The sequence below is a fragment of the Podarcis erhardii genome (genome assembly GCF_964252035.2).
Source record: "Podarcis erhardii genome assembly, chromosome: 3".
NCBI lineage: Eukaryota > Metazoa > Chordata > Lepidosauria > Squamata > Lacertidae > Podarcis > Podarcis erhardii.
Genome location: NC_138507.1, coordinates 120,296,761 through 120,321,853, shown reverse-complemented (window position 1 = coordinate 120,321,853; position 25,093 = coordinate 120,296,761). Strand labels below are relative to the sequence as shown.

The 25,093-nt window shown below is 46.2% G+C and overlaps 1 protein-coding gene across 8 annotated transcripts in view; it reads left to right on the top strand.

Annotated features, from left to right (window-relative positions):
• The window catches only part of HMBOX1 (homeobox containing 1), a 124,687-nt gene that overhangs the window by 56,611 nt on the left and 42,983 nt on the right, over positions 1–25,093 (top strand). For all 8 annotated transcript variants that reach the window (XM_081854856.1, XM_081854861.1, XM_081854858.1 and 5 more), the window contains exon 2: positions 6,462–6,545. In XM_081854856.1, coding sequence (XP_081710982.1) covers positions 6,523–6,545 — 23 coding nt within the window. In that variant the 5' untranslated portion in view covers positions 6,462–6,522. The remainder of the gene's footprint in view (positions 1–6,461; positions 6,546–25,093) is intronic.

Genomic DNA, 25,093 nt, shown 5'->3' with positions numbered 1-25,093 from the left:
TGTTTGTATTTTTTGTATTTTCTTTTTACTATTCTTGTAACTTTTTTCTTGTTGAAAAGCTAATAAATATTATTCAAAAAAAACACAAAAAAACCCGCTGAGCCTAGGGCTTGCCGATCAGAAGGTCGGCGGTTCAAATCCCCGCGACGGGGTGAGCTCCCGTTGCTCAGTCCTTGCTCCTGCCAACCTATCATTTCGAAAGCACACCAGTGCAAGTAGATAAATAGGTACCGCTCCAGCGGGAAGGTAAATGGCGTTTCTGTGCACCGCTCTGGTTCTCCAGAAGCGGCTTAGTCCTGCTGGCCACATGACCTGGAAAAACTGTCTGCGGTCAAACGTCAGCCAGTAAAGCGAGATGAGCACCACAACCCCAGAGTCGTTTGCAACTGGACTTAACTGTCAGGGGTGTCCTTTACCTTCTTTTACAGTTGGTAGCCCCTTCATGGATCACTGCCTTGTCGTGGTGAAGGGGCTTGAATAACTCCAAAAAGCAATGAGCTATGCCACACAGGGCCACCCAAGACGGACAGGTCATAGCCGAGAGTTTAGACTAAATGTCATCCACCTGGAGAAGGAACTGGCAAACCATGCCAGTATATTGCCAAGAAAACTCCATGGACATAAAAAAGTGAGAAGAAAGTGAGAGTTTCCAAGGCATGCTCTGGTTCATGGGGTCACGGAGAGTCAAACACTACCAAGACGGCTAAACAACAGTTGACAGCAGTGTTAGAAACTCAGATATATAATCTAGGTGCCAAACGGCTCCTTAAACCAGGGTTACAGTCTAATTGTGCAAATGAAATACAGTGGTACCTCGGTTACAGACGCTTCAGGTTACAGACACTGCAAGTTACAGACTCGGCTAACCCAGAAATAGTGCTTCAGGTTAAGAACTTTGCTTCAGGATGAGAACAGAAATCGTGCGGCAGCAGCGGGAGGCCTCATTAGCTAAAGTGGTGCTTCAGGTTAAGAATAGTTTCAGGTTAAGAACGGACCTCCAGAACGAATTAAGTTCTTAACCCGAGGTACCACTGTATCACGGAGAGAATTCTACAGGATGTGGTGCTAGTGTGTGAAAACAGTCAAGATCCAAGGGTTCCCCAAGCAGGCACCACCAGATGGTGACCTCAGGCACCATCCTGCCACCCGAGCATCTGCATTTGGTTGCGAGTGGCCCGTAGCTAGGTGCAAAATGCACCTTGCGCCTGGCAGATTTTGTGTGGCCAGACTCGCATCACATTCTGCCTCTCCTGGTATGCCCCACGGAGGACCTTACGGTCTTCAAACAAAATCATCTTGGAGGTCCCGGGCCCTAAGGAAGTCAGATTTGCCTCAACCAGGGCCAGGGCCTTCTCAACACTGGCCCCAGCCTGGTGGAACGCTCTGTCTCATGAGACCACGGCCCTGCAGGATCTGATTTCTTTCCGCAGGGCCTGCAAGACAGAGTTGTTCCACCTGGCCTTTGGCTTGGAATCAGCCTGATCCCCCCCCCCTTTCCTTTTTCCTTTCTCCTCCTATGAAGAGGCTGTATCCTATTGTTTTAATGTTGTATCTTAATCTTTTGAATTGTATTTTAATCAACTTGTTTTTATTATTGGATGTTAGCAGCTCTGAGCCCGGTCTTGGCTGGGGAGGGCGGGGTATAAATAGAAAATTATTATTATTATTATTATTATTATTATTATTATTATTATTCATTCATTCATCTGGGCAAGAGGGAGGCTCCATCGCAGTTCAAAGCCACATCCCTAGAATGGGGAAAGGCCATCGTTTGGGTGGGTTGAGTGTCTGCCTTGTAAGCAAAAGATCCAAGGTTCGATTTCCGGCATCTCCATACGTATGTAAGAAGAGTTTGCTGGATTAGGCCAATGGCCCATCTAGTCCTGCATCTAATCCTGTTCTCACAGTAGCCAACCAGGTGCCCCAATGGGAAATCCACTAGGAGAATACGAGTGCAAGAACAGCACTCTTCTCTCCTGCAGTTTCCAGCAACTGGTGTTCAGAAACTTTGCTGCCTCCAACTGTGGCGGTAGAGCATAGCCACATTTGCTAGTAGCCCTTTCTAGCCCTCTCCTCCATTAATTTGTCTGATCTTATTCAAAAAACACACAAGACGTAACCGGCTGTACTTTTGAATAAATAAGATATACTATTCATTGTATCAAACCTATCCATGGGGCCACGAAGAGTCGGACACGACTAAATGACTAAACAACAACAATTCAAAATAGATCAAGGGAAGTAATAGTGCCACTGTATTCTGCTCTGGTCAGACCTCACCTGGAGTACTGTGTCCAGTTCTGGGCACCACACTTCAAGAAGGACACTGACAAACTGGAACGTGTCCAGAGGAGGGCAACCCAAATGGTCAAAGGCCTGGAAACGATGCCTTATGAGGAACGGCTAAGGGAGCTGGGCATGTTTAGCCTGGAGAAGAGGAGGTTAAGGGGTGATATGATAGCCATGTTCAAATATATAAAAGGACGTCACATAGAGGAGGGAGAAAGGTTGTTTTCTGCTGCTCCAGAGAAGCGGACACGGAGCAATGGTTCCAAACTACAAGAAAAAAGATTCCACCTAAACATTAGGAGGAACTTCCTGACAGTAAGAGCTGTTTGACAGTGGAATTTGCTGCCAAGGAGTGTGGTGGAGTCTCCTTCTTTGGAGGTCTTTAAGCAGAGGCTTGACAACCATATGTCAGGAGTGCTCTGATGGTGTTTCCTGCTTGGCATGTGGTTGGACTCGATGGCCCTTGTGGTCTCTTCCAACTCTATGATTCTATGATTCTATGAATTCATTGTATCAATTTGTAGATTTCAACAGAAGTCTCATAAAGTTCAACGGAAAAAGCACAAGACCCAGTGGATCAGTTCATTCTCCAGTCAGTTCATGCATAAGGTCCATACATGTATAGTCATACCTCGGGTTAAATGTGCTTCGGGTTGAGCATTTTTGGGTTGCGCTCCGCGGCGACCCGGAAGTAACGGGCACTCAAAATGACGTCATGCGCGGAAGCGGCAAATCTCGACCCGCGCAAGCGCAGACGCTGGTTGCGTTTGCTTCAGGGTGTGAACTGGGCTCTGGAACAGATCCCATTCACATTCAGAGGTACCACTGTGTAAGTATCTATTCCACCTGTCTGTTCAAAGAGTCCAATAATCCACATGAAGGGTTATTACAGTTCCACAGAATCCTTTCACAGGGTCTCAGACAAGGATTTCCGGAATATTAGCCTTGTTTCGCCATCCTAGGCTTCATCAGTAGAACAGGATGAAGTAATATTACAGGATAGTGGATCTTATAGCATAATAGTGGTTGCTAATATTCCAGACTCTTATGCTTTTTTCATTGAACTTTATGAGACTTCTGTTGAAATCTACAAATTGATACAATGAATAGTATACCTTATTTATTCAAAAGTACAGCTGGTTACGTTTTGTGTGTTTATTGAGTATGTTCCACGTAACCATAGGTTCGTCGTCGTTGTTTTGCGAATGATCTTATTCAAAGGCACCCAAATTGGTGACCATCACTGCTTCCTACCTGATTTCAGAAAACCCCACCACAAGAAAAGATGCATCCATGTTCCTAGGCAAAAGGAAAACGACAGAGATCCCAAGGACGGGAAAATAAGCACATATTAGTGGGAATGTACCCAAAATATATTACACTAAGGGACGTTACTTGCAAAAAATAAGAATGTGTGCATTGGGCAAAATTGCTTACAGAATGCCTGTGCCAGGAGAACTGCAACACTGATGGTTTTCCATGGTGATTTCATTTACCGTATTTTTCGCTCCATAAGACACACTTTTTCTTCCTAAAATGTAAGGGGAAATGTCTGTGCGTCTTATGGAGCGAATGCGTGGTCCCTGGAGCCGAATTGCCCAGGGGCGAAAAGCAGATCATGCTTTTATTATATTTTTTTGAAAGAGGGAAGTGGGTGTTGAAACAAGGGAGATAAAGGATGGTAGAGATAAAGGAGGATGCCTGGGAGCGGGGAGGTAAAAGCACATGGATCCTCAGGATTTTTGCATTGGGTCACCCCAAATTCACCATCAGATCACACAGCATGTCCATGGCTGCACCACAAAAATCATGCACCCACTGTTTTGTTCAGAGTATTTTTTCCCTTGTTTTCCTCCTCTAAAAACTAGGTGCGTCTTATGGTCAGGTGCATCTTATGGAGCGAAAAATATGGCGATTGCAAACTAAAATGTGACAAACTGAACTTAACAAGGGGGGACTGAGAGAACTTGAAATGGATAGGCTGGTCCATTCCTAGCTGAAAGGGTAGCGCGCGCGCGCACACACACACACACACATATAGTCCAGTATCACCTTAGAGACCAACTAAGTTTGTTCTTGGTATAAACTTTCGTGTGTATGCACACTTGTTCAGATTTCTGAAGAAGTGTGCATGCACATGAAAGCTCATACCAAGAACAAGCTTAGTTGGTCTCTAAGGTGCTATTGGACATTATCCATCCACCTATCTATCTATCTATCTATCTATCGATTTATCTATCATCTATCTATCTTTCTACTGCGTCAGACCAACACGGCTACCTACATGATTCTATCTTTGAAAGTCATTAGCTGGCTTTTTTTTTTGTACCATTCCAGGAAAGGTGATTCCCAAGCCTGTTTTCTCACGGTTGAATTCCCCCAAAGGTTAGGAGCTTTTGACAAATATTTAACATGAATCTTAAATACATTCTGTGTTAGCTTTTCAGGGGATCAGATCAACCGCTGTTCCCTGCTGTTCTCTGTGCCATTCTTTAAACCCGAAACGAAAACCGAGAGCTGTCAAAATGGCCTTCCATAATCTTCTTTCCTTTAAGCTTGTTGAGTTCAATTCCTCCACCCTCCCCTTCTGATTTTTGCCCCCTCTATTTTATCATTCATATAGCTTCCCCCCAAATCCTTCCTCATCTGCCCATATCTGTAGTGTGCAAAACTGTCAACATGCAACGATGTAGTACCTTGGTTCTTGAACGCCTTGGTACGTGTACATTTTTTCTCCCAAACCCCAAAAACTTGGAAGAGAGTTTCCAGTTTCCGAATGCTCTTTGGAACACGGCTTCCCTGGCTTCTGATTGAGTGCAGGAAGCTCCTTTACCTTGGTTTTCGAACGGTTTTGGGAGTCGAACGGACCCCTGGAACAGATTAAGTTCAACAACCAAGGTACCACTGTATTGGCTTTGATTGCCACAGCATCACATTGTTGGCTCGAGTTTCCTACATCAATGCATCTTTCTGGGGAAGTGGTATCTTAGTTTTATATTTCGTTCGTTAATTATGGGTTTTTAGCGGTGTTAGAAACTCAGATGTATAATCTACTCACCAAATGACACCTTAAACCTAGTTTAATGTTGCTACAGTGGAATGTCTAGGTGCTATTATGTTTGTTTTTTAAGTAGTGGATGTTGTTGTTGTTGTTTTCATTGTTTTCATTTCTGTACTTCTTTATATTTTAAAGAACAGATCTCATTCATAGAGTTCCAATCCCAGAAATGTAGAGTTGGAAGGGACCCGGTTTACATTCAAACATCAAATAAAACAATCTGGAATAAATTAAATTCACACTTCAAGCAGATCCTTTCAGATGCTTCTCTAAGTGACATTTTGCTTTCCCCAGTCGCCATCCTGGCATCCAGAGATCTCCATGTGGCCACAATTGCACCTGTTCCAGTCGCAGAACGCGCCTGGCTCCTGGCTGATTTCTAACCCTTTCTTCATAGAATCATAAAATCCTAGAATCCTAGAATCCTAGAGTTGGAAAAGACCACAAAGGCCATCGAGTCCAACCCCCTGCCAAGCAGGAAACACCATCAGAGCACTCCTGACATATGGTTGTCAAGCCTCTGCTTAAAGACCTCCAAAGAAGGAGACTCCACCACACTCCTTGGCAGCAAATTCCACTGTCAAACAGCTCTTACTGTCAGGAAGTTCTTCCTAATGTTTAGGTGGAATCTTCTTTCTTGTAGTTTGGAGCCATTGCTCTGTGTCCGCTTCTCTGGAGCAGCAGAAAACAACCTTTCTCCCTCCTCTATGTGACATCCTTTTATATATTTGAACATGGCTCTCATATCACCCCTTAACCTCCTCTTCTCCAGGCTAAACATGCCCAGCTCCCTTAGCCGTTCCTCCTAAGGCATCGTTTCCAGGCCTTTGAAGGGTCTTGAAGGTCCGAGTGCAGAATAGAGCAAATGATACATCATAAGATATTTACTCGTAGTCAAGAAAGATGTCCCATTTTTTAGGAGAGAAATTCTGGCTGCATCTGATTAGAAGGGAGCTTTGAGGCAGGAGGAGGATAGGATAGACACGTACATCTCAAGGCAGCTCTGCAGTTGCATGAGATAATAATTGCGAATGCACTTTTGTGTTAATTCATCTCTCTGCCTGTGTCTTGTCAACCTGTGTTCTTCCTCAATTCTTTTGCTTATCTGTTTCAGAATGGTAACTAATGCCGAAGACCTCCCGGAGGCTTTCTGACTTCCCCTCCCCATGTAAAGTATGCTGAGAACCTTTCCAGTGGTGTAAGTACAAGCTCAACCCCCCGTTCAGTTTCAAAAGCATGATGTGTGTAAGAGAGGAGAAAAGGTGGAGAAGCCGTGGGTCAGCCCTCTGGTCTGCTGTTGTCAGAGTTGCCTCCAGGTCCCAGCTCACAGAGGACCAACGCTAGCCAGTAATAACGTATAAAAGTCTTTATTGAAGGTTAGTTTCCATTTCCAGACCGCAGCGTGCAACTCTACGTCTTAGAAGCTAGACCGGCGAAGCTCCATCTGAGTCTCCGCCTCCTAGACACCAGTTTAAGACTCTAGCTTTACTCCACCTCTTCCGTTGTTCTTTCCTCCTCTGGGTCCTTCTGCCCCCTGGGGTTTCCTCCTTTCTGGACTCTTCTGACGCTGACCCCCCCTGAGTCTTGCCCCTCCTTCCGGCGGGCTTTAGGACCTGGCTCCCTATCCGGGCTGCCTGCTGTGCCGCTCGCCTGTACCTTTGAACTTGGCGCGCGCGCCCAGCTGGTAACTTTCCTCTTGACCGTTTCCCCGCTCTCCGATGGAGGCGTGGTCAATCCTGACTCATCTCCTCTCGCTGGTGGTGAGAACACTGGTCCCGATGCCTGGGACTCCTCCCCCCCACTGCGCTCTGGTGGGGAAGCTGGTCCTGATTTCCAACTGCTGCTCTGGGAGTCCCCGCTGGCCCCTTCCTTCTGGGGTTTCCCCCTTGGCACCCCCCTTGCCCTGGCCATCGGCGCTCCCTTCTGTGAATCTTCCGATTCGCTGGAGAGGCTCATGGAATCCCTCGGACCACTTTCATCTCCTGTGCTTCCCTCGGATTCCTCCCCCTCGCTCTCCATTTCCTCCCTCTCCTGTGCCTCTGCTCCTGAGCCCCTGACAGCTGTTATTAAGGTACAGTCATACCTTGGGTTACAGCCGCTTCAGGTTGCATTTTTTCGGGTTGCGGACCGCCAAAACCCAGAAGTACCGGAACGGGTTCCTTCCAGGTTTCAGCGGTTGCGCATGTGCAGAAGCGCTAAATTGTGCTTTGCGCATGTGCAGACAGGGGTTGCGAACGCTGCGGGTTGCGAATGTGCATCCCGCACGGATCACGTTCGCAACCCGAGCATCCACTGTATTTGCCAGACAGTTACAGGAAGAGCGTGGGACCGTCTTTCAGTCTGTAGAAGGTACAGTCGTACCTTGGATATGGAACACCTTGGCTCCCGAACAAATTGGCTCCCGAATGATCAAAACCTGGAAGTGAGTGTTATGGTTTTGGAAGCTCAATGTCCGATGGGGATTCCGCAGCTTCCCATTGGCTGCAGGAGCTTCCTGTCCTCTCACCAAAAGGCAAATGCGGAAATTAAGCTGAGGCATGTCTCCTGCTGTCCAGTTAACTCACAGTACAAAGTAACCTCACTGTATAGCTAAGTTATAGTACAAATGTCTACTCAGAAATAGATCTCTTTGTGTTTAATGAGGCTTCCGGGTAAGTTGGTAAAGGATGGCAGCTTAGACTTTGCTTTAGGGTTGACGTAGACTTTTAAAAAAGTTTTTATTTATACTTTTCAAGTATATACATTTCATTAATTTTACAATAATTTTAACATTTCAAAGTTTGACTTCCTTCCCCCTCTTTCTGTGGATCTTTAAATTTATTTTTTATTACCTTCTGCATGTCCAAATTCATTTAATTTGCTCATTTAATTATCTACTCTAAATATATACTGCAAGTTATTGCAATAATCCTGCCCGTGTTTTTATCTGTTTGCAATTGATTTGTAAAAGTTCAATAAACCATTTCCATTCTTTTATAAGAAGTTTGTTCTCTTGATTCTTATTCTTCCAGTAAGTTTTTCCCATTTCTTCATATTCCATAAGTTTTTGTATCCATTCTTCCTTTGCTGGGACTTCTTTCCATTTTGGGGCAAGTAGCATTCTTAAATTTCCATACAATTTAGGTATAATACCGAAAAGAAAAGCTTCTGGTTTGTTTGTTTTTACAAAGGTTATTTGAGAAATTCAGCAAGTTAAACCTTTTTCCAGAATGGAAATACGATTATGGTAAAATTATCCATGGCTGTACTCTCTCTTAATTTTCATAGAATCATAGAATCATAGAGTTGGAAGAGACCACAAGGGCCATCGAGTCCAACCCCCTGCCAAGCAGGAAACACCATCAGAGCACTCCTGACATATGGCTGTCAAGCCTCTGCTTAAAGACCTCCAAAGAAGGAGACTCCACTACACTCCTTGGCAGCAAATTCCACTGTCGAACAGCTCTTACTGTCAGGAAGTTCTTCCTAATGTTTCGGTGGAATCTTCTTTCTTGTAGTTTGGATCCATTGCTCCGTGTCCGCTTCTCTGGAGCAGCAGAAAACAACCTTTCTCTCCCTCCTCTATGTGACATCCTTTTATATATTTGAACATGGCTATCATATCACCCCTTAACCTCCTCTTCTCCAGGCTAAACATGCCCAGCTCCCTTAGCCGTTCCTCATAAGGCATCGTTTCCAGGCCTTTGACCATTTTGGTTGCCCTCCTCTGGACACGTTCCAGTTTGTCAGTGTCCTTCTTGAACTGTGGTGCCCAGAATTTTCTGTCATACCGTGCCCTTCAAGGCAGTCGTTTTGTGCTATGCCCTGTGCCGATGGCAGTCGGTTTGCATGTGGTTCCCACAGCACTCACTCAAAATTCAGAATGTGTCCACTGGTTCAGAAAGGTTTGCAAAAGTGTGCCATAGATGTTTGGTACCGACTAGAAGCTTGGTGCCAAAGTTGGACTTGGTACGTCGATTTACTCTTGCCTGTCTTTTACTCTCCCACTCTTTTGGTCAGGGCTGAACCCCATGGAAGTCGATATGATAGGATAATCTTTATTGTCATTGCCCCATACAGAACAACCAAATTGAAAAAATGTACATAAGACATTCAAAAACCCACAACCCTAAAAACTCTGATACCCCATAATTAAATACAATATGCTCCCATAGAAACTACCTTAAAGGTAAAGGTAAAGGGACCCCTGACCATTAGCTCCAGTCGTGGCTGACTCTGGGGTTGCGGCGCTCATCTCGCTTTAGTGGCCAAGGGAGCCGGCGTACAGCTTCCGGGTCATGTGGCCAGCATGACTAAGCCGCTTCTGGGGAACCAGAGCAGCACACGGAAATGCCGTTTACCTTCCCACCGGAGCGGTACCTATTTATCTACTTGCACTTTGACATGCTTTCGAACTGCTAGGTTGGCAGGAGCTGGGACCGAGCAACGGGAGCTCACCCCGTTGCGGGGATTTGAACTGCCGACCTTCTGATCGGCAAGTCCTAGGCTCTGTGGTTTAACCCACAGCCCCACCCGCGTCCCAGAAACTACCTTACACTGCGTTTAAAACCAAAATCACATTTGGATAGAAACTGTTTCTCAGGCGGCCAGTCCTAGTCTTTATGACCCTGGACCTTCTTCCAGAAGGCAGAAGCTGAAAGAGATCATTTCCGGGGTGCGCGCTATCCTGCGCCATCTCTGCAGCTTTCTTACGGCACCTGGAAGCGTAGATTTGATCCAAGGTGGGAAGAGTGCACCCAATTATTCTCTGTGCAGTCTTTACAACCCTGGACAGCATTGTTTTTCCCCTGACCGTGCAGCTTCCAAACCACATATTTGTGGGGTCCCTCCAAATACCTGGAGTGGGGGGCTCAAGGCTGGAGCAGGATTGAGGGCTGGGGGGTATGAAGGCAAATACTTAACGCGGCCTGCGAATCGCAGGGACCAGTGTTGCACATTGTTGTCCCTTTCTGTGCCTGAAGGGGGCGCTCTGTGGTCCACACACTTCCGGCAGTTGGGACCACTGGCTTGCCTAGTTGTGTGGACGTTCAGTTGTCCCCTATGCAAGAGTTTGCCTTGATGATCTTTCCTGGTAATAACAAGGGAAAGAGACAAAATGACTGATGGTGCAAAGGAAATCAAAAGATCCACCTCCTTTATTTTTCTTAGAATCATAGAATCATAGAGTTGGAAGAGACCACAAGGGCCATCGAGTCCAACCCCCTGCCAAGCAGGAAACCCCATCAGAGCACTCCTGACATATGGTTGCCAAGCCTCTGCTTAAAGACCTCCAAAGAAGGAGACTCCACCACACTCCTTGGCAGCAAATTCCACTGTCGAACAGCTCTTACTGTCAGGAAGTTCTTCCTAATGTTTAGGTGGAATCTTCTTTCTTGTATTTTGGAACCATTGCTCCGTGTCCGCTTCTCACCCTTCTTGCTCACCCTTAATACGTTGATCGGCATAGCCCAGTCCTGGGCTTGGAAGTGCCTTTTTGGGCCCTGGTCAAATAACAATAAAACTGCTAGCCCGTTTGCAAAGCTAAGCAGGGTCTGGTATGGTTTTCAAATTGGATGGGGGCCCACGTGTTGAGATTCCTGCATTGCGGGGGTTGGACTAGATAATTCTTGGGGTCCCTTACAACTCTTCATTTTTTATTTTTTATTTTACTTTTAAGACTTATTAAAATATTTTATTAACATATAGAACACATACATTTACATCTACACAGTACATGTATACACAACACAATACCTTCTTTTCATAACACAAAGCATATTATACCTACCTATACTATACATACCAACCCCTTCCAGCTCTTCAAGCCTATGAATCGACAGCTCTCTTTCCTACCATTTGCTCCCCAATCTTTTTAAGTGGGAATGCCAGAAATCGAACCCTCTGTGTGCGTGCGCAGAGCTCTCCATTTGGCTGGGAGCAGGGGTGAAAACTTTGTTGCATGGTTTCCGCCTGGAAACGTGCCCTAGCCTAGACAACATCCCAGAATCCTCTGCAAAAAAGGAGCTTTTGAGCAGATATGTGGGGGGTGGGGGCCAATCGGCTGATCAAGCAAAGGGAACAGAGTTCCCGGAGGAGAAAGAATTGGCAAACTGCTGATTCATAATCTGTCAGATCTGCACAACCTTCCCTGCTCTGAAATGCATAATGCATGCTGTTTCTGTTGGAGTCTTGATTTATTTAGAATTTTTTTTTTGGGGGGGTAGGACTATCATTATTCCCAGGGTTTCCGCATTTGGGGCGGGGAAGGGGCGGGAGAGGAAAAGGATAAGGAAGCCCAAAAAATATTCTGCATGAAACACATAAATCCGGGGCTGTTGAAGGCTAGTAGCCCCAGCTGGAGGCAGCAGCACTTCTGAATATCAGTTGCTGGAAATCAAAGAGTCGTTCTTGTGTTTGGGTCTTGCTTGCGGGTTTCCCATAATGGGCATCTGGTTGGCTACTGTAAGGACAGGACGCTGGACCAAATGGGCTATTGGCCTAATCCAGCAGCCTCTTCTGATGTTCTTATGCCAAGTAGGTAAGATTTTTTTTTACCTAACCCCTGTATTCAAGCTCTCCTTCTCCCCTGCCCTTTGCAAGTGCAGTATGAGTTGCATAAAACGTCTGCCTGGTGGCAGGATCCAGCCTCTTGGCCTCTTGGTCCAGTATATCTAAAGGAGCGTCTCCACCCCCATTGTTCTACCTGGACACTGAGGTCCAGCTCTGAGGGCCTTCTGGCGGTTCCCTCACTGCGAGAAGCCAAGTTACAGGGAACCAGGCAAAGGGCCTTCTCGGTAGTGGCACCCTCCTTGTGGAACGACCTCCCACCAGATGTCAAAGAGAAGAACAACTACCAGACTTTTAGAAGACATCTGAAGGCAGCCCTGTTTAGGGAAGCTTTTAGTGTTTGATGTATTGCAGTATTTTAATATTTTTTTGGAAGCCGCCCAGAGTGGCTGGGGAAGCCCAGCCAGATTATCATCATCATCATCATTATTATTATTGCTTCTGTGTGGACAGCGATGGCACTGGCCAGAGCACTGGGGCCACCGCTGACCAGTCAGTCAGCCTTTCCTGCCGCCGTTTGGCAGTGGCATCTCAGCTCAGCCCCTCTTTGGGAGGAGTTCCCAGGAGGTGGCGGGCTGCAGCCTTGCCCCTTGGCCAACCACCAAGTCGGTAGAGCATGAGAAACCCTGAGGTTGTGGGTTCTAGTCCCACATTGGGTGTAAGATTCCTGCATTGCAGGGGGGTTGGACTAGATGACGGCCATGGTCCCTTCCAGTTCGACAATGACAGCGGCTCTCAAGGTGACCTCGCCCCGTGCCCAAAGGTCCCCTTGAAGAACATGCAGGCATCACCTTCAGCGGTGATGGCAATCCTTTTTCTTTTCTCCGTCCAAGCCCATGCAGTAGGAGAGGGAAAAAGCAAAACCCTTTCGTCCAGGGAACATAAGAAACTGTGTTATACTGAGTCAGAGCGTTGGCCCCTGTGGCTCAGCATTGCCTGCATGGGCTGGCAGCAGCTCTCCTGGGTTTCAGACGGGGCACGTTTAAGCACTTGGGAATGGAAACCGAGGCCTTCTACACGTTCTCTGCCCCTGAGTGTCGGCCGGCTTTGGGTGGAAAGTCAGTTTTGCCCTGGCCCTGTATCTCTTCCTACCCAGTTCTGTTCCGCCTTGTGCCAACTGCTTTGCCACTTCCTGTCTCTTCCTTCCCGTCTCCCTCCATGCCGCCAGCAGCGTCAGAAGTCTGCAGGGGGCAAGCTCTGAGAAACTGCCTGCTGGAGACCCCCAGATTGGTCCGCACTTTACGGCACAGATTTTCAGACAAAACTGTTGTTGTTTAGTCATGTCCGACTCTTCGTGACCCCATGGACTAGAGTATGCCAGGCACTCCTGTCTTCCACTGCGTCCTGCAGTTTGGCCAAACTCATGCTGGTAGCTTCAAGAACACTGTCCCACCATCTCGTCCTCTGTCGTCCCCTTCTCCTTGTGCCCTCCATCTTTCCCAACATCAGGGTCTTTTCATAGAATCATAGAATCATAGAGTTGGAAGAGACCACAAGGGCCATCGAGTCCAATCCCTTGCCAAGCAGGAAACACCATCAGAGCACTCCTGACATATGGTTGTCAAGCCTCTGCTTAAAGACCTCCAAAGAAGGAGACTCCACCACACTCCTTGGCAGCAAATTCCACTGTCAAACAGCTCTTACTGTCAGGAAGTTCTTCCTAATGTTTAGGTGGAATCTTTTTTCTTGTAGTTTGGAGCCATTGCTCCGTGTCCGCTTCTCTGGAGCAGCAGAAAACAACCTTTCTCCCTCCTCTATGTGACATCCTTTTATATATTTGAACATGGCTATCATATCACCCCTTAACCTCCTCTTCTCCAGGCTAAACATGCCCAGCTCCCTTAGCCGTTCCTCATAAGGCATCGTTTCCAGGCCTTTGATCATTTTGGTTGCCCTCCTCTGGACACGTTCCAGTTTGTCAGTGTCCTTCTTGAACTGTGGTGCCCAGAACTGGACACAGTACTCCAGGTGAGGTCTGACCACAGCAGAATACAGTGGCACTATTACTTCCCTTGATCTAGATGCTATACTCCTATTGATGCAGCCCAGAATTGCATTGGCTTTTTTAGCTGCCGCGTCACACTGTTGGCTCATGTCAAGTTTGTGGTCAACCAAGACTCCTAGATCCTTTTCACATGTACTGCTCTCAAGCCAGGTGTCACCCATCTTGTATTTGTGCCTCTCATTTTTTTTTGCCCAAGTGCAATACTTTACATTTCTCCCTGTTAAAATTCATCTTGTTTGTTTTGGCCCAGTTCTCTAATCTGTCAAGGTCGTTTTGAAGTGTGATCCTGTCCTCTGGGGTGTTAGCCACCTCTCCCAGTTTGGTGTCATCTGCAAATTTGATCAGGATGCCCTTGAGTCCATCATCCAAGTCGCTGATAAAGACGTTGAATAAGACCGGGCCAGTGAGTCCAGTGAGTCTTCTCGTCTCATGAGATGGCCAAAGTCTTGAAGCCTCAGCTTCAGGATCTGTCCTTCCAGTGAGCACTCAGGGCTGATTTCCTTCAGAATGGAGAGGTTTGATCTTCTTGCAGTCCATGGGACTCTCAAGAGTCTCCTCTAGCACCATAATTCCAGCACTTGACGGTGCCGCTGCCTGACATGGGTTTTCAGACGAAACTAGGAAAGGACAAAGACCAATACCCAGCCCTCGAGTAAGTGGATTATTTCCTTCAAGGGAGCACAGGACCCAAAATATTGGCCTTGTCAGTCTGTGAGCATTCTGCTGTCAAATGCTTCCTTCTGGACTTTTAAAACAAGTGACTTAGGTGGCATATTTTCCCTTTGCTCCCCTCCCCTCTAATTGTATATTTGAGTTGGCAGTTAGGGCTGCAAACTTATTTAAAATGTTTTTGATTGATTTAATCACATGAGTCTTAAGTCTGTTTAATTGATCTTGCAATTGAATTTGCATATGGGTAAAAACAATATTTATGAAGCGGGAATGCGTTTTCTTACACGAAGCTTTTATGTTTTGTAGAAGCATCATCTCAGAGGCATCGCCTCCCATACGCGAGAGGAGGGATAATGTACCTTTGGAGATGGTGTTTGGTACCTGTTTTTGGGACAAGAATATTGCTGCTCGGGTGAATCTGGGGCAACTTATTAGTTGATTAATATGTTTTTTAAAAAAACCAAACAACTCATGCTGTTACTGATTTAAACATAACAGCTGCATTGCTAAAGCGTAACTCTTTAAGCTTCAATGTGGTTTGGCGAGATTTCTGGATTGGTGATCCACACTTTGGATCAGCCAGAGATCAGAAGATTTAGGACACATAAAGGAAGTACCGTATTTTTCGCTCCATAAGACACACCTGACCATAAGACGCACCTAGTTTTTAGAGGAGGAAAACAAGAAAAAAAATATTCTGAACGGAACAGTGGATGTATGATTTTTGTGGTTCATGCTGTGGTCACAGACATGATATGCGATTTGATGGTGAGTTTGGGGTAGCCCAATACAAAAATCCTGAGGATCCATGTGGATCTGTGCTCTGTAACCACATTTTTGCTCCATTGTGGCCCCACGAAACAATGGATGCGTGCAGGCTGTAGCCATAGACATGCTATGTGATCTGATGGAGAATTCAGGGTGACCCAATGCAAAAATCCTGGGGATCCATGGGCTTTTACCTGTCCCCTCCCAGGCAGCCTCCTTTATCCCTAGAGTCCCTTATCTTCCTCCCGATCGCTTGCTGATCAGCTGCTCAGCGGCTTTGTTTCAACACCCACTTCCCTCTTTCTAAAAAAATTAAAAATCTGCTTTTTGCCCTTGGGCAATTCGGCTCCAGGGACCATGCATTCGTTCCATAAGACGCACAGACATTTCCCCTTACTTTTTAGGAGGAAAAAGAAGTGTTTTGTGGGGACAAATCACAAAAGTCACAAAACTGATTGTGCTGATTTTGGTAGTGGGCTGCATGTGCATGATGTCTGCTGGAGGGGCAACCCACCCCCCAACCTATACATAAATTCCTGCAACACTGGTTTCCCACACACAACTGGTTGGCCTCTGTGAGAACAGGATGCTGAACTATACGGGCCACGGGCCTGATCCAGCCTCCTCTTTTGCCCTTACCCGAGTCTGGTGGAAAACCAAAGCAATTCTACACCAGCCTTCTCCAACCCAGCACCCTCTAGATCAGGGGTCAGCAAACGTTTTCAGCAGGGATCCGGTCCACTGTCCCTCAGACCTTGAGGGGATCCAGACTATATTTTTTGGGAGGGGGAATGAATGGATTCCTGTGCTCCACAAATACAGTGGTACCCCTGGTCGTGAACGGGATCCGTTCCGGAGGCCCACTCACAACATATCCCTGGTCGCGAACGGGATCCGTTCCGGAGGCCCACTCACAACATACCCCTGGTCGCGAATGGGATCCCTTCCGGAGGCCCACTCACAACATGAATAGAACACAACCTGCAGTGGCGCATCTGCGCATGTGTGGGTTGCGATTCACCGCTTCTGCACATGCGTGTGATGTCATTTTGCGCCTCTGCGCATGCGCAAGCGGCAAAACCCGGAAGTAACCCTTTCCGGTTCTTCCAGGTCGCCGCGGGACGCAACCTGAAAAAACGTATCATGAAGCGAACGTAACATGAGGTATGACTGTAACCAAAGGATGAATTTTAAATAAAAGCACACATTCTACTCATGTAAAAACATGTTGATTCCCAGACCATCCACGGGCCAGATTTAGAAGGCGATTGGGCCCGGCCTTAGTTGCATACCCATGCTCTAGATATTTTGGGTTGCAGTTCCCAACAGCTTCATCCAGTGCTAACCACGTTGTGAAAGGCTGTACTATATTGTGATTTGTTGCACACGCAGAAAGCCAAAGCGGGCATCTTTGAACCCCAGTTTCTCTGTTGTAGATCTTGGAACCTCCATTGTGTAGGTTCTACGCTATGTATGGTTAGCGCAACCCGCAGTTTGCTGTGACGCCCAGGTTCAGCCTCCGTCCAGAGTAATAGCTTTGCTCAAAGCCTCTGCTTGAAGGAGGTAGCTTTGAAGGACTTGAGGACACTCGGAAGAACGATGTGTTGCTATTCCGTTCTTGGCCTGAGTTGTATAAGTCGTGCGGCGTCGAGCATTTGATTATGCTGGATTTATTTTCAGACGTCTGGGGCTGTTCTTATTAACTGTCATCGCTTTGATCGAAAGCGTGTGGCGGATTTCTTCATCTGTAGCGCCTGGCTTGCATGCCTAAACAGAAGCCCTGGGTTTGCAGGTTGTGGCAAGGTGCAAAGAGGACCTTGTGCTGCCTGCTTTTTCCAATTTTACCTTGCATTTCACTGGGGCAGAGCCGGTTTTCAAGATCGGGGCGAGTGGAAAGATGCTAAAGTGAGGTTTTATTCATTCGTTTTAGTCAGCTAAATTTATATCCCACTTGATTTCAAGAATACAGTGGTACCTCGGGTTACAGACGCTTCAGGCTACAGACGCTTCAGGTTACAGATTCCGCTAACCCAGAAATATTACCTCGGGTTAAGAACTTTGCTTCAGGATGAGAACAGAAATCGTGCTCCGGTGACGTGGCGGTAGCAGGAGGCCCCATTAGCTAAAGTGGTGCTTCAGGTTAAGAACAGTTTCAGGTTAAGAACGGACCTCCGGAAGGAATTAAGTACTTAACCCGAGGTTCCACTGTACCTCTAAGCTACTGGTTCCCAAACCTGCTCAGGCTACTACATCTTGGTTCCATAAACTCATCCCCCGTGCCCCCTACCCTATAAAAGGCATCATTCAGAATAGCGGTTTGCATGACTCACTGAAGAAGATAACAGCAATTCAAAACAGCAACGATGAATTGCACATTTATTCACAATCCAATTAAAAGTGTTTAATTCAATTAATTCAACAAAATTGATGAACTTGATCCAGTGATACCAGCTTTTCAAAGTCCGCTAGTCATTTACATATCCAACACTCCCACTTCCACTGCCTCCCCCCTCGCCTCTTTGTGCAACCCTGGGTATTCCCACTGCCCCATAGGGGGCAGTGCCCCCCAACTTGGGGCACCATTGCTCTCAAAGCAGTTTACAAAAATGTCAAAGAAAACATTAACATTCTCCTATAGATTTATATATATATATATATATGAGAAAAAAACCCACACAGATAAAAACAAGCGTCTAAAAACATTCAAAAGAGGTTTAGAACCAGAAGTAAAGGTAAAGGGACCCCTGACCGTTAAGTCCAGTCGTGACCGACTCTGGGCTTGCGGTGCTCATCTCGTTTTATTGGCCAAGGGAGCCGGCGTACAGCTTCTGGGTCATGTGGCCAGCATGACTAAGCCGCTTCTGGCAAACCAGAGCAGTGCACAGAAACGCCGTTTACCTTCCCGCTGGAGTGGTACCTATTTATCTACTTGCACTTTGACGTGCTTTCGAACTGCTAGGTTGGCAGGAGCAGGAACCAAGCAACAGGAGCTCACCCCGTCCTTGTACCAAGATGATGGAGATGTCAGCACAATCCTGGCACTCAGGCATCTTCACTTGGTCACAAGTGGTTGGAAGCCAGGTGCAAAATGCGCCTGGCTCCTGGCTAATTTCAAACGCTGCTGCTTGCCTTCAGTATCCTGCCTCCCATAGGGAGCAGCCCAGTGCTTCTGGAAAGCCAGCAAGCAGGATACGAAAGCAAGGACCTTTTTTGCACCGTTGCTGCCCAACAACTGGTATTCAGCAGCAAACAGCCTCTGGACATAGGGGCTCCACATTTGGGGCAAGGAAGAAGAGAAAGCATTGCCTGGTTCCAGGCGACTTTATTTATATAATTTTTTTACAGTGCTCCCTTGGTTCTCAAACTTAATCCGTTCCGGAAGTCCGTTCCAAAACCAAAGCGTTCCAAAACCAAGACGCGCTTTCCCATAGAAAGTAATGCAAAACGGATTAATCCGTCCCAGACATTTAAAAACAACCCCTAAAAAAGCAATTTAACATGAATTTTACTGATACCATTGATCCATAAAATGAAAGCAATAAACAATGTGCTGCAGACACACAATCAATCAATCAATCAATCAGTAGCTGAACAGGATTCCACACAGTCGCAAAAAGGAAAAAGAGCCGCCAAAACAAAAACGCAAAATAAATAGCAAAAATAGAGAGAGCTCAGTGTAACACTGAAAACGGAAGTGTGGCACTCAGATCGGAAGTGTAACACTCAAAATGGAGCACGTTTGGCTTCTGAAAAAAGTTCGCAAGCCGGAACACTTACTCCTGGGTTTGCAGTGTTTGGGTTCCATGTTGTTTGAGTACCAAAGTGTTTGAGAACCAAGGTACCACTGTATTTGTTTCACAACATTTATATACCACTTGGTCGCGGGAGACCTCAAAGTGGTTTACAAAACAATTTTTTTTGCTTGAGAACCTATTGAGCAGATTGAATCCAGACCATCCCTTGGAGACAGTTAAAGGGCACAATTGGGGGTCATTTATTGGCTTGCCGTGTGGGGCTGTGAGCCGACGCACCGTGTCTTTAAATGCTCCGTATCTTCATTAAGTAATTAAAAAAATATTTAAAATGCATGGCATCATTAACTATTATTATTAAAGTAAAATGCTTTTGGTTTTTATTACCGTTAAAACTGGCTTACAGTAACAATAACAACATTTCATGACGTTATTATTTATTAAAGTCCTATATTATTTATTAAATTTGCACATCGGTAGCAATTTAACGCAGCCCGTCGGGTCCAAAGAGCAATAAAACAAGGCAGCACAGGGCAAAAGGCATGGCACAAAAGGAAAAACAGGTGAGGAGGGAAGAGGAAAACAAGCAGACACAAAGTCCTTATAATGGCCAGCTTGAATGGGAATAATTTGGGAATAGGAGGTTTCTTAGTACAACTGCTGCTAAATGACCTTTTAAGGGATGGGAGGATTCAGATGGCCATTGATCTCTAAGGTAAGCCTAATAATAATAATAATAATAATAATAATAATAATAATAATAATAGAGTAGGCCTGGTTTTCCATCTCTTTCTCTCTCTCTCCCCTGCAGTCTGATGAAATGGAAATGTAATATAATATAATTCCAGAAAGTCACCCTGTCCCTGGGTTTTTGCAAGCCTTCTCCCTCCCCCTCAGCCAGTCTGTACCTTCTTATAATACCGTTTCAGAGTGATTTATTTATTTATTTTAAGCACGAGGTTGATGAATGATGCCCATTTCTGTTGCAAATATTTCTGCATCCAGAGGCAGCCTCATTTGACAATCTTCTGCTCTCTCAAAGAGAGATGACTCTTTGCAGAGCGCAAACGCCCTTCCTTTATTTATCTGCTCTTATTTTTATTTTTTTAGTTCGAAAGTCTTGCTCTTTCCTCTCCCACTTTCCCCCAACAGTTGGTCAAGCCCAGGGAAGGAGAATAAAAATTTTTTAAAAGTAGCCAGCACTGGCCCACTTCAAAAGAAACAAATTGAAAGCAATGCTGTTAAAGGTGTTGCGGGGAATTATAAGGTCTTGCAAACATTATGTAGCGATAAACCGCTAATGGGAAAGTGTGCCTTAATTAACAAGGAACATCACATTATTCTTAAATGTCTGGCTGCAGAGCTACTTAGTAAATTGGCCGGCTGGAGTTCGAGGGCACGTTTACATGAGGGATTTACACCAGGGTCTTGCAGCCCCTGTTGCAACTGGGACATGCCCCTTTTGGGCTATTTTGTTGTTTAGTCGCTTAGTCGTGTCCGACTCTTCGTGACCCCCTTGACCAGAGCACGCCAGGCACTCCTGTCTTCCACTGCCTCCCCCAGTTTGGTCAAACTCATGCTGGTAGCTTCGAGAACACTGTCCCACCATCTCGTCCTCTGTCGTCCCCTTCTCCTTGTGCCCCCCATCTTTCCCAACATCAGGGTCTTTTCCAGGGAGTCTTCTCTTCTCATGAGGTGGCCAAAGTCTTGGAGCCTCAGCTTCAGGATCTGTCCTTCCAGTGAGCACTCAGGGCTGATTTTCTTCAGAATGGAGAGGTTTGATCTTCTTGCAGTCCATGGGACTCTCAAGAGTCTCCTCCAGCACCAGAATTCAAAAGCATCAATTCTTCGGCGATCAGCCTTCTTTATGGTCCAGCTCTCACTTTCATACATCACTACTGGGAAAACCAGAGCTTTAACTATACGGACCTTTGTTGGCAAGGTGATGTCTCTACTGTTGGATTAGGGCGCATCATTTTAGGGAGTGAAACTTATTTTTTTTAACCATTTTTTTTAAGCGAGGCCTCTTGAAAATACAACATTTTTATATAATGACCTTTATTGGTTTTTCAGTTACATACTCCACACACAAATATTGTTTTACATTTTATGTTTATACTTGCTCCTAAGAGCTGACTTACTTCCTTCCTAAAAAATTAGATACGATTTAAAAAAGCTAGAAGAAGGAAGGAATGAAAAAATTTTGGGTGGGAGGAATTCAAATCGGCTATTCCTTTTTTGTGATGAGACTGCATATAGCTTGGCAAGTCAGCGTTCGATGAAGAAGCATGTAAACCACTTTCAGAAAACCAAAATATTTTGATTTTGCCTTCCAAAAACCTCAGGAGATGCTAAACGATAGACAGACATAGATAGATAGATAGATAGATAGATAGATAGATAGATAGATAGATAGATAGATAGATTTTAAAATATTAATATTAATATTAATATATAATATTACCACAGGTTTATTCCTATGCAGTTTTACACACATTTTCCTTACCAGGCAGAAATAAATTATATGAATTTAACCAATCTATTTTAACCAATCCTAATCCTATCTGTTAGTTTGTGTTCTGCCCTCTATCTGTAAATCTCAGGGCGCTACACAACACGAAAAAGCAAGGTAAAAAACCAAAACAAACACACAAAGAAGCCTTTCTTTTGAATTCCCAAGTCATGTTTTGACTTTTAAGCACCCCTCATTTGGGGGGGATTTGAAAGCTGAAAAATTCAGCATGCCGGAAGTTAGATGCCGGATGAGTTCCTCACATGAGCGAGAGCGAAGGGTGTTGCAGCAAACTTGTTTGTTCCCGAGGGCCGCCTTCCCTCCTGGGGAGCCTCCCTGGGGCCGCATGGCAGTGGTGGGCGTGGCCAGAGGCAGAAGTGGGCGGGGCAGCGAATGTGAAATATCCCTTTGTGCAGAAGGGCTATTTTCCATGCATGCCCCTTGTCCCACCCTGCACCCAGACCAGCAAGAGGCGTTATCAGAATCCAAAGACACATTTCAGCCAGGCAAGAGGCTGATGTGGCCTGGAGAGAGTTTTGAGGGCCACAGAGAGAGACCCGGGGGCCACATTGAACCGCCTGCATCTGCGGTTCTGCACCCGACTTCAATCACTGACATTTTTTGGGAAGCGATTAAGCTTTCCCTCAAGGAGACTCTTAGTAGCACTTGTGGAGAGGCAGGTGTGTGTTACAGCAGAAATTTGGTGAACAGTGAAATTTACGGCTGAGCGTTGCAGTTCTAAAGACTTGGATGGACATGGCAGAAAAGCCAGATTTTTCACTGGTAGTTCGGCGGGAGGAATTCCCTGTTGCAATAAAGGAGGGTGTTCCCACCACAAGCGTTTTGGATTTCCAGGCAGAAGGACCTCTCTCTCCTCCCCTTCTGGGGTTCCACTGCCCCCCAAGCCGATTTCGGGGTTGCAGGAGGGAAAGCCCTGTTGCTCAAGCAGAAGAGCTTGCACAAGGCTTCATCTGATGAAACTTTTTATTTTAGTGTGCAATTGTTGTTGTTGTTTAGTCGTTTAGTCGTGTCCGACTCTTCGTGACCCCCTGGACCAGAGCACGCCAGGCACTTCTGTCTTCCACTGCCTCCCGCAGTTTGGTCAAACTCATGTTGGTAGCTTCGAGAACACTGTCCAGCCATCTCGTCCTCTGTCATCCCCTTCTCCTTGTGCCCTCCATCTTTCCCAACATCAGGGTCTTTTCCAGGGAGTCTTCTCTTCTCATGAGGTGACCAAATATTGGAGCCTCAGCTTCAGGATCTGTCCTTCCAAGTGAGCACTCAGGGCTGATTTCCTTAAGAATGGAGAGGTTTGTTCTTCTTGCAGTCCATGGGACTCTCAAGAGTCTCCTTCTGCACCATAATTCAAAAACATCCATTCTTCGGCGATCAGCCTTCTTTATGGTCCAGCTCTCACTTCCATACATCACTACTGGGAAAACCATAGCTTTAACTAGATGGACCTTTGTTGGCAAGGTGATGTCTCTAGTGTGCAATTACCCCAAGTTAATTCTACCTGTTCTCGATGAGTCTAGCAAGTGCATTTAGGATTCCAAGAGAATTAAGGATTCCAAGAGATTTTTGGATTCCAACCAAAATCTGTTCGAGCATCATCTTCAGTTCTGTTGTTTGCTGATAGGTGTACGTTTCCCATGCAAAAAGTCAGAAACAAATCTTTTGACCCAAGCATTTTTTTATCCGAATGCATACACCCAGTTTTTCCTGGAAAAGCAGTATATCGTTCCATCGTTCATTCATTTAACTCGAGCCGTATCGGTCCAAGCGCCGTGCCCAGAATTCCTCTCATCTCTCAGAACTTATTTCAGTTTCCAGCTCCTTGTGACCATCAACTTTGTGCCATCATCTTCACATCTTTTGTATCTTTAATTTTAACCTTGCTTTTCAAAAAATCCCCTAATGGTAATCATTGGTTCTGTAGTGACGATTAAGCTTTAATTTCCTTGATAATTGCAAGCATGCTTTGTGGCTGCCTCATCTATCTATCTATCTATCTATCTAATCATAGAATTGTAGAATTGTAGAGTTGAAAGGGACCTATGAGGGTCATCTAGTCCAACCCCTTGCAGTGCCCAACGTGGGGTTCAAACCCACGACCCTGAGATCAAGCGTCTCATGCTCCACCAACTGAGCCATCCCTGGGGCTCTATCTATCTTTATATCATCTCCAGGATTTATCTGAATTTGTGACATGCCCCTTTTGCAATTACTGAACAGTTAAATAGCCCTGGGAGCAAGTCGCATTGTGCGCAATGGAACTTCCCACTCAGTAGACATGCCTAGGTTAGAAGCATAGCATGCTGCCTTGTGCAGAGACGGTACATTTATCTCAGTATTGTCTGCACTGACTGGCAACAGCCAAGGTTTCAGGTCACCCTCACCTGGAAATGCCAGGGAACGAACCTAGGAACTTCTGCATGCAAGGCAGGTGTCCTACAACTGATCTAAGGGCCCTCCCCCAGTTGGGGGTGGATTTAGGACTGGGACTCAGGTGGCGCTGTGGGTTAAACCACAGAGCCTAGGACTTGCCGATCGGAAGGTCTGCGGTTCGAATCCCCGCGACGGGGTGAGCTCCCGTTGCTTGGTCCCTGCTCCTGCCAACCTAGCAGTTTGAAAGCATGTCAAAGTGCAAGTAGATAAATAGGTACCACTCCGGTGGGAAGGTAAATGGCGTTTCCGTGTGCTGCTCTGGTTTGCCAGAAGCGGCTTAGTCATGCTGGCCACATGACCCGGAAGCTGTATGCCGGCTCCCTCGGCCAATAAAGCCAGATGAGCACCGCAACCCCAGAGTCGGCCACGACTGGATCTAACAGTCAGGGGTCCCTTTACCTTTACCTTTTAGGACTGGGTGAGCAGAGCACATGTGCTGGATTTGGAAAGGAGGTAGAAGGGCTCTAGGACCCTGCGAGAACCCTCACGCCTCCTTCCCAGGGCGCCATAGCATCTCAGTCTGCCACTGCCCCAATGAGGGGGGGAGGAGAAGGCTATATCAGTATATTTATTTTATCTATTCATTGCATTTCCATCCCACCTTTGGAGCTCAAGGTGGCCCACATGGTTCTCCCCATCCTCATTTAATCCCCGCACAACAACCCTGCGAGGTTGTTTAGGCTGAGAGGCAGCAACGGGTCCAAGGTGACCCAGTGAGCTTCATGACCGAACAAGGGATTCAAACTCTGCTCTCCCAGGTCCCGGTCCAGCACTCTTAACTATGCCAGAAAGACAATTAAGACAAAGTTTAAAAATCCACATCAAGTAGCAACGGCTTGGGGAAGTGGATCTGCCTTAAAAGTTACTTTGGAAGAGTTGGGAGGGGGGGAATCACGCCAGCGTCAAGAGGCAGCGAGTTCCAAAGGTGCGTCGCTGGCACCAGAGGTGGGCGGAAGTCCCTGGACATGCCAGAAACAGCTCTTTGGATCCCGGCTGTAATTCGGAGCTCTGATCAAAGAGCCTTCCTGGCAGCATGGTCACTT